Raw genomic sequence first — 13,971 nt, forward strand, 5'->3', positions numbered from 1 at the left:
AGCAGAGTAAAAAAATCGCGTTCTGATGTTTTTTGGATAATGATTTTTCAACCTATACGTTAATCTTAACCCAAAAGCTATTGGTTCTCTCACACAAATAAATTGTTAACGAGAGCAGAAAGTTCTATTCAGTCATCCCCTTCAATACACCCTATACAGCACAAGTGCTATGCGAACAACTTGGCATCCGTTGATCATTTTTCATCAGTAGCATTTAAGCTATCTGAAGTACAAACTTCCTTGTTTCTTTTTTCTCACATGCGGGTAAAGGGCATAGATAATAAAACTGTTTCTCAGTGACAGAAGAAGATGTCTGCAGAAAGGAATGCTGCCCAAGTATCCTACAAAAGAGAGAAAAAAAGCATGAGAAAAAGAGAGTTTAGGGACTCTGGTAGTTCATTACAGTGAACATTATTTATCAAATCTAGACCTGAAGTATGGAAAATGCCTTCTGTGCAACATATTTTTGCCCAAGGGTTGCATTTCTCTGTTGCAATTTGTCTGGATGCAAACAGACTCTTGCTTTCTGATAAGCCTTCTTCACATGTGCACTGTCTATTAAGTTTGTTAATGGAATTGGAAGCCACCCACTTTCAGGCCATACAATCTGAGAAAATTTGGGAAGAGGGAGTCATGTTCAGTGAATCTTTCCAGCAATCACAAACTGTAAATCACTGATTTATTGACAGAAACGGGGTATGATCTTACATGATGTAGTGTTGAAAGGAGCAATCGAATGTCAGCTTCCTTGCCAGTCGACCATAGCGTTACCTTTTCATCCAGTAACTCCATTTCCATCTGTACCCATTATAAACAGACTTTTACACGAAGCTTGAACTTCTCAATGTTTGAAACATCTACGTATTAAATTCTATATGCTTTATACAATAATAGAGTTCCATAACACATCTTAACTAGACTCTTTGGAAACCACTGCTGTAGTCATTGAGAGATGTAGTTTAAGTCATGGACTTGGAATCCATGGTAGATCTCATTACTTATATGTTGATATTGCTATTTGAGTTGAAACTTTGTCAAGGAACTACAAGAGCCTATCAAATCAATATTGCTAGAGATCAACTGGCAACGAAAAACCCAATTATAAGAATATCATTGATTTATTAGGTATGTAACTCTGTATGGTACTCCCTCGGGTCCACAATAAGTGACAATTTTACCTTTGACATACCCATTAAAGAAGTAGGAACTCCTAGAGAAAAAAAAAGATGTATTCACTAAATTAACCTTAATTAATTGTTACATTGACACATTGGAATATGTAAATAAGGGCAAATTTTAGAAAAATAAAATTAATTCCTTCTTGATTGTAAATGGACACTTATTTTAGACCAAAATGAAAAGGTAAAAGGGTCACTTATTGTGGACCGGAGGAAGAGAGTACTAACTAAGAAAAATTGAAGCTTACATCATTCTGAAGTTGCAGTCTTTCTTCTCCAGTTGCCCATTTATCCGGTTCATCATCCTGCAAAAAGAAGTTATGCTAGAAAAACTAAAAGGACAAATTGTCTTAATCTCAACATTATGAAACCACACCCCTTCCCTGTTTCCTGCAGTGTCAAGATATTGTTTTTTTCTTTCTTAGGCTTTCATGATATTGTTTATCGGCATTTCAAAGTACATTTGACTTTTTCTCTGTACTATTGTCAATATGTCTATTTCCCTCTTTGTTGGTAAGTATAGAAATGGAGGGGCAGCGAAAAAATGGAAAACAATAAGATCACATATGGCGTTCTTCCACTTGCTTCTGTAGGGAGCAAATAAGAGATAATCTGAAACAGAATGATTCTTTCTTGTTGGGGGTGCACAAAAAGAGGGGAAGAAATTTTGGTGGATTGGACCGTAAAATTCTCTGTTTTTCTCAGATTTCTCTACTTCATTCTCCAGAGAAAATCCCATCAGTTCCAAGTGAAAACTATTATATCCTTGACAAATTCTGTATTCCTTTGTATAAACATAGGAAGGGAGAGTTTTACTGATTCCCCTGCCCTCTCCTCTTCTCAACTTTCCGAACAAAATTCAAGTTTCGCTTATTATACCAACATAAATATATGCATTTCTTTAAAATGTCTTGCAAGATCATTGTCAAAAATTACCGTAGTTATTTCGGTCAATTCATGTCCATCTCTTTGTTCCTCCAGAAACTGATGTAAAGTAGACACTTCTGCAAGTTGAAGAATAGTCAGAAACAGTGATGTTAATGGGAATTCAAAAGAGAATATATTTGAAATAGAGAGAAAGTCCTTCATCGCACCTTCTATCTCTCCTGACTGCTGTTTTTCCTCTTCAAAACTCAAATTATTCTCTGAACAGTGTCCTTGGAACTTCTCCTTAGCCCAAGCAATAGCTTCATGGACCGCGTTTTCTTCCTCCGCTGATCCTTCTCCATAATCGGGGTTGACTTCAATAACATAAGAGCTCATGATTTCATCTTCATCTTGCTCTGACGTTTCTAGTTGAGACATATTATGTTGATCTCTGCAGGCTATGCTGTCATCATGCTCTTTACAAAGTGAGGAGGAGACAATAGAGGAAGGCGAGTTGAGCTCGAAAGCATTTGTGGACACCTTGTGGTTGCTAGAAGATATGGGATTCATACCAATTGATTCTGGAGATGAATTTCTTTGGTTGAATGCAAGATTATTGCTTCTGAAATCCTCATTGTGCTCGTTTTTGGTGTTGTAGTAAGGTGGATGGCATGAAAATACTGGCGTTCCCTGCAACCCTTGGTATTCTTCATACATCATTCTAGTTGAGTTCCATCCAGTTGGTACATTTATTGGTCTAAAAATGCATAAAACAACCATGGCATACATCAAGATCTTCTTTCATTATAAAAGGGCAAATGTGGTAACATCTACCAACAAACCATCTCAACAGTATTGCTGATGTCGCACGACCATGGAAGTAATGAAAAAGAAAAAGTTATAATTGGGCTAAGGGGTAGACTACATGATATGGATAGTGAATGATCTTCGCTAACTGGTTATCTCTCTTCCTCGCATTTCGTTCATAACCTAAAAATCTATCTTCGTGCCTTTTCATAATTTTGAGATATTTTTCAAATATTTCTGCGCAAGTCCGACAAAGTTATAGTACTTGTTTTGCCGTCAACAAAGTTATACTCTCACCATCCAAAATTAGGTGTTTATCAATTCAAATTTCAAAACCTCGACGAATTTTATTTCAGTGAAATATATATTTTAAGTTAATAGTTAACATTGCTTTAAACGTCTATCATTTGAAGAAAGGTGTTTAATTCAATTTACAATTTCACTAAGAAATTTGGTCAAATTATCCTTAAAAAAGTTGCTGTGCAGAAATATATGTAACAAAATAACAGTTTTTTCCCCTCAAATAAGGAATTTCAATTGCAGCATCAACTATATCCAGTCGGACCAGTCCCTCTACATAAAAGCTTGAGTCAGCTCCATTACATCATATAACTTCATCTTAAACAAAGGAGAAGGTTTAATTCTCAATAAATCCCAATTATTGATTAGTCAAAATGTTTTTCTCCTTCGGAAAAAATATATTTTCTCCTTTCAAATGACACAAAGACCCGAGAGGGAAAGAAGAAGAATATCTAAACCCAGTGTAATATAAACCATATACCTGGCCATATATGTAAAATTCCCAGGTTCATACGGAAACTGGAGGTAACGGTAGAGTACGGAGTAAATATATACCTGAGTTTTGTAGCGAAGAACGAAATGTCGTCATAACATTCGCCGCCGATCGCCGGCCGGAGGGGACTAATGTCCTCTGAGCTCAACGCCGACGAAGAGCTCGCCTTGGACTTAGAACCTGACCTCGTCCTCGACCTTCTCATCATTTCTTCTTCTTCATTGCATCCAAATATATCGCCATAAAATCCGTGATCAATTCTCCGGCCACCTTTTTCGACCGGAATCTTGAATTCCGGAAAGTTCCGGTGACACCTCCCCGGAAACATTCTCGCCTGCGATCGAAATATCTCATCGTAGGATAAATTTGAGGGCCTAGTATAATCATCGCAGGCGGAGAACTGCCGTTGAAGTACACTGCGAGGAGGTCCTCCGAATACGTCACTGAAATCTTCGGGGTCCAATTCAGAGTCGCCGGAGATTTCCCGCCGGCGACGAGTGGTGGCTTCCATGGAAAGTCGGCTGGGAAGGCTGGTTTTTGTTGTTGTTGTGGTGGTGAAAGGCATTCCCATTTTTATTCTCCAGGACTCGTCCATTTTCTACGGCGAAGTATTCCGGCAGGTGAACTGTAAGAAGCTTCACTGACGTTATGATTACTGGCTATATTGCCTTTATATATACAGATGGCAATTCCCATTGTATATTGATAGGTCTTGAACATAATGTAGCTGTCATTCACAATATTTTTAAAAAGAGTACGTAGATACTTTTTATTAAGTTTTATTATATCTTTTTTTTTTCTTATTGATCCTTTTAAAAGATAAATAAGAAAATAAATAGAAATAAGACCACTTCTCTTGGTTTGAGTCGAGTTCCCCATTTTGCCTATGTAATTTTATTTATTTGTTAATGTAAGCTTTGTAATTTGGGTTTGATTCCAAAGGTCGTAATTTGTTAATAATTGTCATTAGGGGTATTTTTGGTACGAAGAAAAATATTATTCTTTTCTAAATTTTTTATTCATGTTTGGTTGACTTAAATGTTTTGAAAAATATTTTTCTCATGCCCTCAATGACTGTCCCACCAGAGAGAGGAAAAATATTTTTCAACCTTCTCCACCCTAGTCCCCCGCCCTACTATGCACCCCATCCTTGCCCCTACCCCCAAAACCCCTACCCCACCTCCACTCCCACTCCACCCCCTCCCCACCACCCCTTTCCCTAACCTCGCCACCCGACTCGTAGAACCCAATTGTAACGATCCGACCAGTCGTTTTACTTTCTAGAACCCCGTTTCCCTAAGTAAGACTTCTCGTACGTGCTTTTACTGTTTTATGACTTGCGGGGATGGTTGGTTCGGGATTTGGAAGGGTTCGGGTTGAAATCGGAACACTTGGATCCTTAAATTGGCCTTAAAAGGCTAAGTTTGACTTCGGTCAACATTTTAAGTAAACGACCTCAGAATCGGGATTTGACGGTTCTAATAAGTTCGTATGATGATTTCGGACTTGAGCGTATAATCAGATCAGATTTTGGATGACCCGAGAGCGAATTTGCGTCTAATAGTGAAAGCTGGTTCTTTGAAGGTTTTAAAAGTCCTTTAAATTTGGTTTGGAGCGGGTTTTGGTGATATAAAGATCCAAATGGAATTCTGAGACTGGGAATAGTTCTGTAATGTCATTTAAGACTTGCACGCAAAATTTGGTGTCATTCCGAGTAGTTTAAGTATGTTTTGGCGCATTGGGAGTAATTTGAAGAACTTGAAGTTCATAAGTTTGATTCAATTGGTTTTGGGGTGAGATACTTAGTTTTAGTGTTATTTCGGGCGTTCTGAGGGTTCGAGCGAGTATGTTTTATGATTCCAAACTTGTTGATATGTTCCGGCGGGGCCCCGGAGGCCCCGAGTATCAATCGGACGAGGCTCAGACCAAGTTGGAAATTGGGAACAACAGCTGAAGCTCCCAACTGCTGTCATAATCGCACATGCGCTTGTCCAGAAGCGAGCCAGAGCTCGCAGAAGCGGCCAAGGAAGGGCAGCCCAGGATCCGCAGGTGCACCCCCAACCATCGCAGAAGCGGGACCTCGTTCGCAGAAATGGAGCCCGCCTGCCTGCCTACCCGGGCACTTCCACAAAAGCGGACTTTTTTCTGCAGAAGCGACAACGCAGGTGCGAGATCGCTGGAGGCAGTGAGGTCTCTTTTAAAGCGGGACTTAGTCATTTTGGCTCATTTATTTCCATTGCTGGGCGAATTTTGGAGCTCTTGAGAGGAGATTTCACCTAGCACTTTGAGGTAAGTAATTTCTATATAATGTGTGTTAAATATATAGTTTATGGGTAGATTATAACATGTAAATTAGTGAAAATTATGGGTTTGATGAAAACCTAGGTTTTTGATAAAAATGAGATTTAATCATGAAATTCGTTATGAAATCTAGTAAAAATCATATATTTGAGTTCATGAGGTTATGGGTAACAAATTTTCTTCAAAAACTTTCTGGAATCCGGGCACGTGGGCTCGGGGAGTAAATTTTAAGAATTCTGCAAATAGGCTCGGGAAATCACTGTGATAGTTGGGATATGAACTTTTAAGCATTTATTAATTATTTTAAATAATATTTGACTAGTTGCGAGTCGTTTGGCGCCAAATTGAGAGTTTGAGCACAATCTTGGACCGGAAAGTAGGCTTTGAGATGAGGTAAGTGTCTTTTCTAACTTGTAAGAGGGAATTATCCCCATAGGTAAGTTGATTAACATGTGTTTCTATTTATGGGGGTTACGTACGCACGAGGTGACTAGAGTCCGTATGTAGCTACTAATTATGCTATTGTCCGGGTAGTCTAGGACTCATATCATGCTATACTTGAGATGTTTGCACCCTTAAATGTTAATTTAATTGTTTTAGTTAGATTGGAAACTTATAAAGGAAATTTTTAAAAGGTTAAATGTCACTTAATTGAAATTGTGAATGGAACACTTGACTGTTATTGAGAATTTGTGTTTCTTTAAAGTATCTTCTTTGTGGAGTGGGATGAACGCCTCGGTAGCAGATAGATGCATCTATGGTTCGAGCCGTTTGACCCTCGACAATGCACAGTTTTAAATATTTATATTGGATCGGGCCGTATGACCTCAGTATAATTTGGGCATGACACATATTTGGAATTATTTATAATTCATATTGCTTCATTGGCTTGAGATATAAACTGTTAAATGATGAAAATAGATTCGGGACTTAGTACTTGTGAAAGAATTATTTATTATTTCCTGTTATTGAGTTTTCAGTATTTTTCACGAAATCCATGCTCATTGGTAAATTTTAGCATAGTAGTTTTAGCCATAGTAAGTGCCCAAGTCGACCCCTCGTCACTACTTCTTCGAGATTAGACTGGATACTTAGTGTGTACATATTGTTTATGTACTCATGCTACACTTCTGTACTTGATGTGCAGGATCTGAGGCAGGTGCATCTGGTTATCAGTCTAGCGCGCACGCTTGACTTCTGGTTTGAGACCACACAATGAGCTGCCCTTCCGAGCCGTTCAGTAGCAGCCGGAGTCTCTCTTTGGATTTATTTTCTGTCTATTCTGTTTCAGACAGTGGAGTAGAGATCTTTTGTATATTCTACTAGTAGTCCACACACTTGTGATACCATCACACGCTAGTAGACTTATGATTTTGGATTTATTTTTATGATTTTGATTTGCACTCAGTTGCCTTCGTTTAATTATTTTACATCTGTAAATTCCTAAATTTTTTAACAATGAGGAATGTTATTCACCTAGCAACTTATTAAAATGGGAAACCACTAGATTGATCAGTGTTGGCTTGCCTAAAAACGGTGTTGGGCGCCATCACGACTTATAATGGAATTGGGTCGTGACAACATGGTATCAGAGCAGTAGGTTCACGTAGGTCTCACAAGTTATGGGAAGGCCTAATAGAGTCTTTCAGGATTGGTGCGGAGACGTCCGTACTTATCTTCGAGGGGCTATAGGGTATTAGGAAACTACTCTTTATTCATATCCTATCGTGCAGTTGATGGTGTACTAAATTTCTTATCTTACTCTCTCACAGATGGTGAGAACGCGTGCGGCAGATGTTTCGGACCCGGGAGGAGCTGCTCCCCTTGTTGCTTGGGGCTGAGGAAAAGGCCGGGGAAGGGCACCAGTCCGAGGTAGGGGACGAAGACGTCCCAGAGTTTCCCCAGTTGCACCACCAACCGATCCAGTGGAGGATCTCATTGATGAAGAGTAGGGCGAGGTGCCCTTAGCAGAGCCAGCCCCGGGCTTTCAGGAGGTCATGGCCCGTATTCTACGGTTCATGGATTCTATGACCCAGGCTGGTTTATTTCTAGCAGACCCAGCCACATCTAAGGAGGGAGGGGGAGCATAAACCCCTACTGCTCAGGCTCCTGGGCATGCAACTGCAGTATATCAGACCCCAGGCACACTACCCGTGGGCAGAGCCCAGCAAGTTATAGCAGCTGTACTTGAGCCCAGACCAGTTGCGGCTGGCGAGCCGCAGAAGCTACTGGATAGATAGACCAAGCTTCACCCTCCTGTATTCGGAGGTGAGCGACATGAGGATCCCCAGGAATTCATTGATCGGTGCAGGGACAAACTGCACAACATGACGATAATGGAGTCCCATGGGATGGATTTCACTACTTTCCAGCTGGAGGGCAGTGCCCGTAGGTGGTGGCAGTCTTATCTTCTCGGAAGACCAGTAGGTTCTCCTCCCATGACTTAGGACCAGTTTACATGTCTATTCTTGGACAAGTATATCCCACCTTCTCAGAGGGAAGAGTTGCGGTTCCAGTTTGAGCAGCTCCAGCAGGGTCAGATGTCAGTGCCGATTATGAGGCGAGATTCTCTGAGTTGTCTCGCTATGCACTTATGATACTTCCTACTGAGGCAGAGCGAGTATGAAGGTTTGTTGCGGGGTTGCACTTAGGTATTCAGGCTACTATGGACCGGGAGGTTGAGATGGGGACTTCCTATCAGCTAGTGGTGGAGATTTCTCAGAGGATTGAGGGTTACCGTTAGAGGGGTAGAGAGCAGATGCAGCGGGACAAGAGGGTTCGTTATTCCGGAGAGTTTAGAGGTGCCCCGGCTGGGGGCATAGGTCAGTTCATGAGGGGTCAACCCAGCAGGCCCACATATCCAGCACCGTCGCCTCCTCGGGGTGCTCCAGTGCGATCCTATTTCAGTGCTATGCCGTAGAGTTCTTATTGCCCACCAGCTATTCAGGGTTCTTCTAGTGGGTATTCAGGCCATCAGGGTCAGACTTCAGGACAACAAATCACCCTACCGAGAGGCTGTTTTGAGTGCGGGGATCCCGGTCATGTGTGGAGGTTCTGCCCTAAGCTTTGGGGCAATGAAGTACAACAGGGTCATTAGCTCATGATTTCAGCACCAGCTGTCCGGCCGCCCAGAGGCGGAGGGCAGACAGGTAGGGGCCATCCTAGAGGTGCAGGCCAGGCAGGGGGAGGTCAACCAGCCAGTCGGTGCTCCAGCTAGGTTCTATACTTTTTTGGCCAGACCAGATGCAGTGGCCTCAGATGCTGTGATCACATGTACTATTACTGTCTGCGGTAGGGATGCTTCAGTATTGTTTGATCCAGGATCTACCTATTTATATGTGTCATCTCTATTTGCCCATTTCCTGGATATTCCTCATGAGTTCTTGGGTACTCCTGTTTATGTGTGCACTCCTGTGGGCGATTCTGTTGTTGTGGATCGGGTGTATCGGTCTCGTGTGGTCATATTCTGTGGTTATGAGACTAGAGCAGATCTTCTGTTGTTTGATATGACCGACTTTGAGGTCATCCTGGGCATAGACTGGCTATCCCCATATCACGCCATCCTTGATTGCCATGCCAAGACTGTTACCTTAGCGATGCTAGAGTTGCCTAGATTGGAGTGGAAGGGTTCGTCCGTCAGTACATCTAGTCGGGTTATCTCTTTTATGAAGGCTCGACACATGGCCGAGAAGGGTTATTTGGCTTATCTAGCCCATGTTCGGGATACTACTGTAGAGTCTCTGGCGATTGATTCAGTACCAATAGTCAGGGAGTTCTCCGATGTGTTTCCTTCTGATCTTCCAGGCATGCCACAAGATCGTGATATCGACTTTTGTATTGACTTAGCTCCAAGTACCCAGCCTATATCTATCCCACCATACCGTATGGCTCCGAAAGAGTTGAAGGAGCAACTTGAGGAGTTGCTAGAAAAAGGGTTCGTCAGGCCAAGTGTGTTACCTTGGGGGTGCACCAGTGTTATTTGTAAAGAAGAAAGATGAGACTATGCGGATGTGCATTGATTACCGTCAGTTGAACAAGGTTACCGTCAAGAATAAGTACCCGCTATCGCGTATCAATGATTTGTTTGACCAGTTGCAGGGTGCTAGGGTGTTCTTTAAGATCGACTTGAGGTCAGGGTAACATCAGTTGAATATTCGGGACTCGGATGTTTCGAAGACTGCTTTTCGTACTAGATATGGACATTATGAGTTTCTGGTGATGTCCTTCGGCTTGACTAACGCCTCAGCGGCGTTTATGGACTTGATGAACAGGGTGTTCAGGCCTTACATTGATTTGTTTGTCATTGTCTTCATTGATGACATCTTGATTTACTCACGTAGCATGGAAGAGCACGAGCAGCACTTGAGAGTGGTACTTCAGACCTTGCGGGAACAGAAGTTATATGCTAAGTTCTCCAAGTGTGAGTTTTGGTTAAATTCTGTGGCATTCTTGGGGCATGTTATATAAGGCGAAGGCATTAAGGTGGATCCCCAGAATATTGAGGCAGTTCAGAGTTGGCCTCACCCTACTTCAGCGACTGAGATCAGGATCTTCTTGGGGTTAGCAGGTTATTATCGCCGGTTCATGGAGGGCTTCTCGTCTATTGCAGTACCTTTGACTAGATTGACCCAGAAGGGTGCTCAGTTTCGTTGGTTCGATGGTTGTGAGACGAGCTTCCAGAAGCTCAAGACGGGTTTGACCACAACACCAGTCCTAGTATTGCCTTTCGATTCGGGGATGTATACTGTGTATTGCAATGCTTTGTGCGTTGGCTTGGGTTGTGTATTGATGTAGGAGGGGCGAGTTATTGCATATGTTTCGCGTCAGCTGAAGCCCCATGAGAAGAATTATCCTGTGCATGATTTTGAGTTGGCCGCGATTGTTCATGCTCTTAAGATCTGGAGGCATTATCTTTATGGGGTGTCCTGTGAGGTTTACACTGATCATCGCAGCTTGCACTATTTGTTCAAGCAAATGGATCTCAATTTGAGGCAGCGTAGGTAGCTTGATTTACTGAAAGACTATGACATCACCATTCTTTATCATCCGGGCAAGGCGAATGTGGTCGCGGATGCCTTGAGCAGGAAGGTAGAGAGTATGGGTAGCTTGGCATTCATATCAGTGAAGGAGAGACCACTAGCCTTGGGCATCCAGCCTTTAGCTAACAGCCTTGTGAGGTTGGATGTTTCAGAGTCCGACCAAGTTCTTGTATGCGTCGTTGCCCAGTCTTCACTATTGGAGCAGATCAAGGCTCGATAGTTTGATGATCCGCACTTGGCGATTCTCAGAGAGACGGTACTACAAGGTAGTGCCAAGGAGGTTTCTATCAACGAGGATGGTGTTCTGCGACTCCGGGGTCGTTTATGTGTTCCAAATGTTGTTGGCTTGAAGGAGAGGATTCTAGAGGAGGCGCACAGTTCTCGATATTCCATTCATCCAGGTGCTTCAAAGATGTATCGCGACCTGAGGCAGCATTATTGGTGGTGGCGGATGAAGAAGGACATAGTTGAGTATGTAGCCAGATGCCTAAATTGCTAGCAGGTTCTATACCTGAGTGAAAGTGGGAGCGCATTACTATGGACTTCGTAGTTGGGTTACCATGGACCTTGCGGAAGTTTGATGCAGTTTGGGTCATTGTAGACCGATTGACCAAGTTGGCACATTTCATTCCTGTGATGACTACGTATACTTTAGAGAGATTGGCCCAGATTTATATCTATGAGATAGTTCGGTTGCATGGTGTGCCTTTCTCCATCATATCAGACAGCGGTCCTCAGTTTACTTCGCATTTCTAGAGAGCAGTACAGAGTGAGTTGGGGATCCGTGTAGAGCTCAGCATCGCATTTCATCCACAGACCGACGGGCAATCGGAGCGAACAATTCAGATCTTGGAGGACATGCTCAGAGCATGTGTGATTGACTTTGGGGGACAGTGGGATCGGTTCTTGCCTTTGGCCGACTTTTCTTACAACAACAGTTACCAGTTCAGCATCGAAATGGCACCATTTGAGGCTTTATATGGCCGGCGATGCCATTCTCCCATCGGGTGGTTTGAGCCCGGCGAGGCTAATTTATATGGTACTGATTTGGTGAAGGATGCTTTGGAAAAGGTAAAGTTAATTCAGGAACGACTTCGCACAGCACAGTCCAGACAGAAGAGTTTTGTAGACCAGAAGGCGCGTGACTTATCATTTATGGTAGGCGAGAAGGTTCTCTTGAAAGTCTCGCCGATGAAGGGGATCATGAGATTTGGGAAGAAGGGCAAGTTGAGCCCAAGGTTTATAGGCTCATTTGAGGTGTTGAGACGAGTTGGAGGGGTTGCTTATGAGCTGGCTTTGCCTCCCAGTCTATCGAGAGTTCATCCGGTCTTCCACGTGTCTATGCTCCAGAGGTATCATGCCGACTTGTAACATGTGTTAGACTTCAGCACGATTCAGTTAGATGAGAGTCTGGGTTATGAAGAGAAGCTAGTTGCCATTGTTGATAGGCAGGATCGTCAGTTGAGATCCAAGAGGATTTTCATGGTAAAGTTTCGGTGGAGGGGCCAACCATTCAAGGAGGCGACTTGGGAGTCCAAGGAGGACATGCGGAGCAAATATCCTCACTTGTTCAGCACTTCAGGTATGATTCTAAACCCGTTCGAGGACGAATGTTTGTTTAAGAGGGGGAGAATGTAACGACCCGACCGGTCATTTTGCTTTTTATAAACCTGTTCCCCTAAGTAAGACTCCCAGTACGTGCTTTTACCGTTTTATTACTTTTGGGGATCGTTGGTTCGGGATTTGGAAGGGTTCGAGTTGAAATCTGAACACTTGGTTCCTTAAGTTGGCCTTAAAAGGCTAAGTCTGACTTTTGTCAACATTTTGAGTAAATGACTTCGAAATTGGGATTTGACGGTTCCAATAGGTTCGTATGATGATTTCGGACTTGGGTGTATGTTTGGATCGGGTTTGGGATGACCTGGGATCGTATTGGCGCCTAATAGTGAAAGCTGGTTCTTTGAAGGTTTTAGAAGTCCTTTAAATTTGGTTTGGAGCGGGTTTTGGTGATATCGAGGTCCAAATGGAATTCAGAGACCGGGAATAGTTTTGTACTATCATTTAAGACTTGCATGCAAAATTTGGTGTCATTCCGAGTAGTTTAAGTACGTTTCGGCGCATTGGGATTAAATTGAAGAACTTGATGTTAATAAGTTTGATTCAATTGGTTTCAGGGTGTGATTCTTAGTTTTAGTGTTGTTTCGGGCGTTCCGAGGGTTCGAGCAAGTTCGTTTTATGATTCAAAACTTGTTGGTATGTTCGGGCGGGGTCCCGAGTGTCAATCGGACGAGGCTCAGACCAAGTTGGAAATTGGGAGCAACAGTTGAAGCTCCTAGCTGCTGTCATAATCGCACCTGCGCTTGGCCAGCCGCAGGTGCGAGCTCGCAGAAACGGCCAAGGAAGGGCAGCCCAGGATCCGCAGGTGCGCCCCCATCCATCGTAGAAGCAGGACCTCGTTCGCAGAAATAGAGCCAGCCTGCCTGGGCACTTCCGCAGAAGCGGACTTTTATCCGCAGAAGCGACAACGCAGGTGCGGTCCTGCGACCGCAAGTGCGAGATAGCTGGAGGTAGTGAGGTCTCTTTTAAAGCGGGACTTCGTCATTTTGGCTCATTTATTTTCATTGTTGGGCGATTTTTGGAGCTCTTGAGAGGGGATTTCACCTAGCACTTTGAGGTATGTAATTTCTATACAATGTGTGTTAAATACATAGTTTATGGGTAGATTATAACATGTAAATTAGTAAAAATTATGGGTTAGGTGAAAACCTAGGTTTTTGATAAAAATGAGATTTAATCATGAAATTCGTTATGAAATCTAGTAAAAATCATATATTTGAGTTGATGAGGTTATGGGTAACAGCTTTCTTCAAAATATTTCCGTAATTCGGGCACATGGGCCCGGGGAGTGAATTTTAGGGATTCTGCAAATAGGCTTGGGAAATCACTGTTATAGTTGGGATATGAACTTTTAAGTGTGTATTAATTA

The 13,971-nt window shown here is 42.7% G+C and overlaps 1 protein-coding gene across 2 annotated transcripts; it reads right to left on the reverse strand.

Annotated features, from left to right (window-relative positions):
• Positions 1–100: 100 nt before the first annotated feature.
• Positions 101–4,360, reverse strand: LOC104118931 (uncharacterized). Of its 2 annotated transcripts, XM_009630322.4 has the most exons (7): positions 3,708–4,360; positions 2,273–2,802; positions 2,115–2,182; positions 1,427–1,483; positions 709–798; positions 431–607; positions 101–341 (listed from the first exon to the last, which is right to left on the reverse strand). In XM_009630322.4, the coding sequence occupies exons 1-7, from the start codon at positions 4,238–4,240 to the stop codon at positions 294–296; spliced, it is 1,503 nt and encodes a 500-aa protein (XP_009628617.1). In that variant the 5' UTR covers positions 4,241–4,360; the 3' UTR covers positions 101–293. The 2 variants fall into 2 exon arrangements, with proteins under 2 accessions (XP_009628617.1, XP_070052389.1); XM_070196288.1 differs by lacking the exons at positions 101–341; positions 431–607; positions 709–798 and adding an exon at positions 909–1,052.
• Positions 4,361–13,971: the final 9,611 nt, after the last annotated feature.

Source organism: Nicotiana tomentosiformis, chromosome 2, assembly GCF_000390325.3.
Source record: "Nicotiana tomentosiformis chromosome 2, ASM39032v3, whole genome shotgun sequence".
Lineage (NCBI taxonomy): Eukaryota > Viridiplantae > Streptophyta > Magnoliopsida > Solanales > Solanaceae > Nicotiana > Nicotiana tomentosiformis.

Coding starts and splice junctions, on each gene's coding strand:
- LOC104118931 (XM_009630322.4), bottom strand. CDS start 4,240: ATGGACGAGTCCTGGAGAATAAAAATGGGAATGCCTTTCACCACCACA. Junction 2,803..3,707: donor TTCTTCGCTACAAAACTCAG/GTATATATTTAC, acceptor ATGCATTTTTAG/ACCAATAAATGTACCAACTG. Junction 342..430: donor AGGCATTTTCCATACTTCAG/GTCTAGATTTGA, acceptor TCTCTTTTGTAG/GATACTTGGGCAGCATTCCT.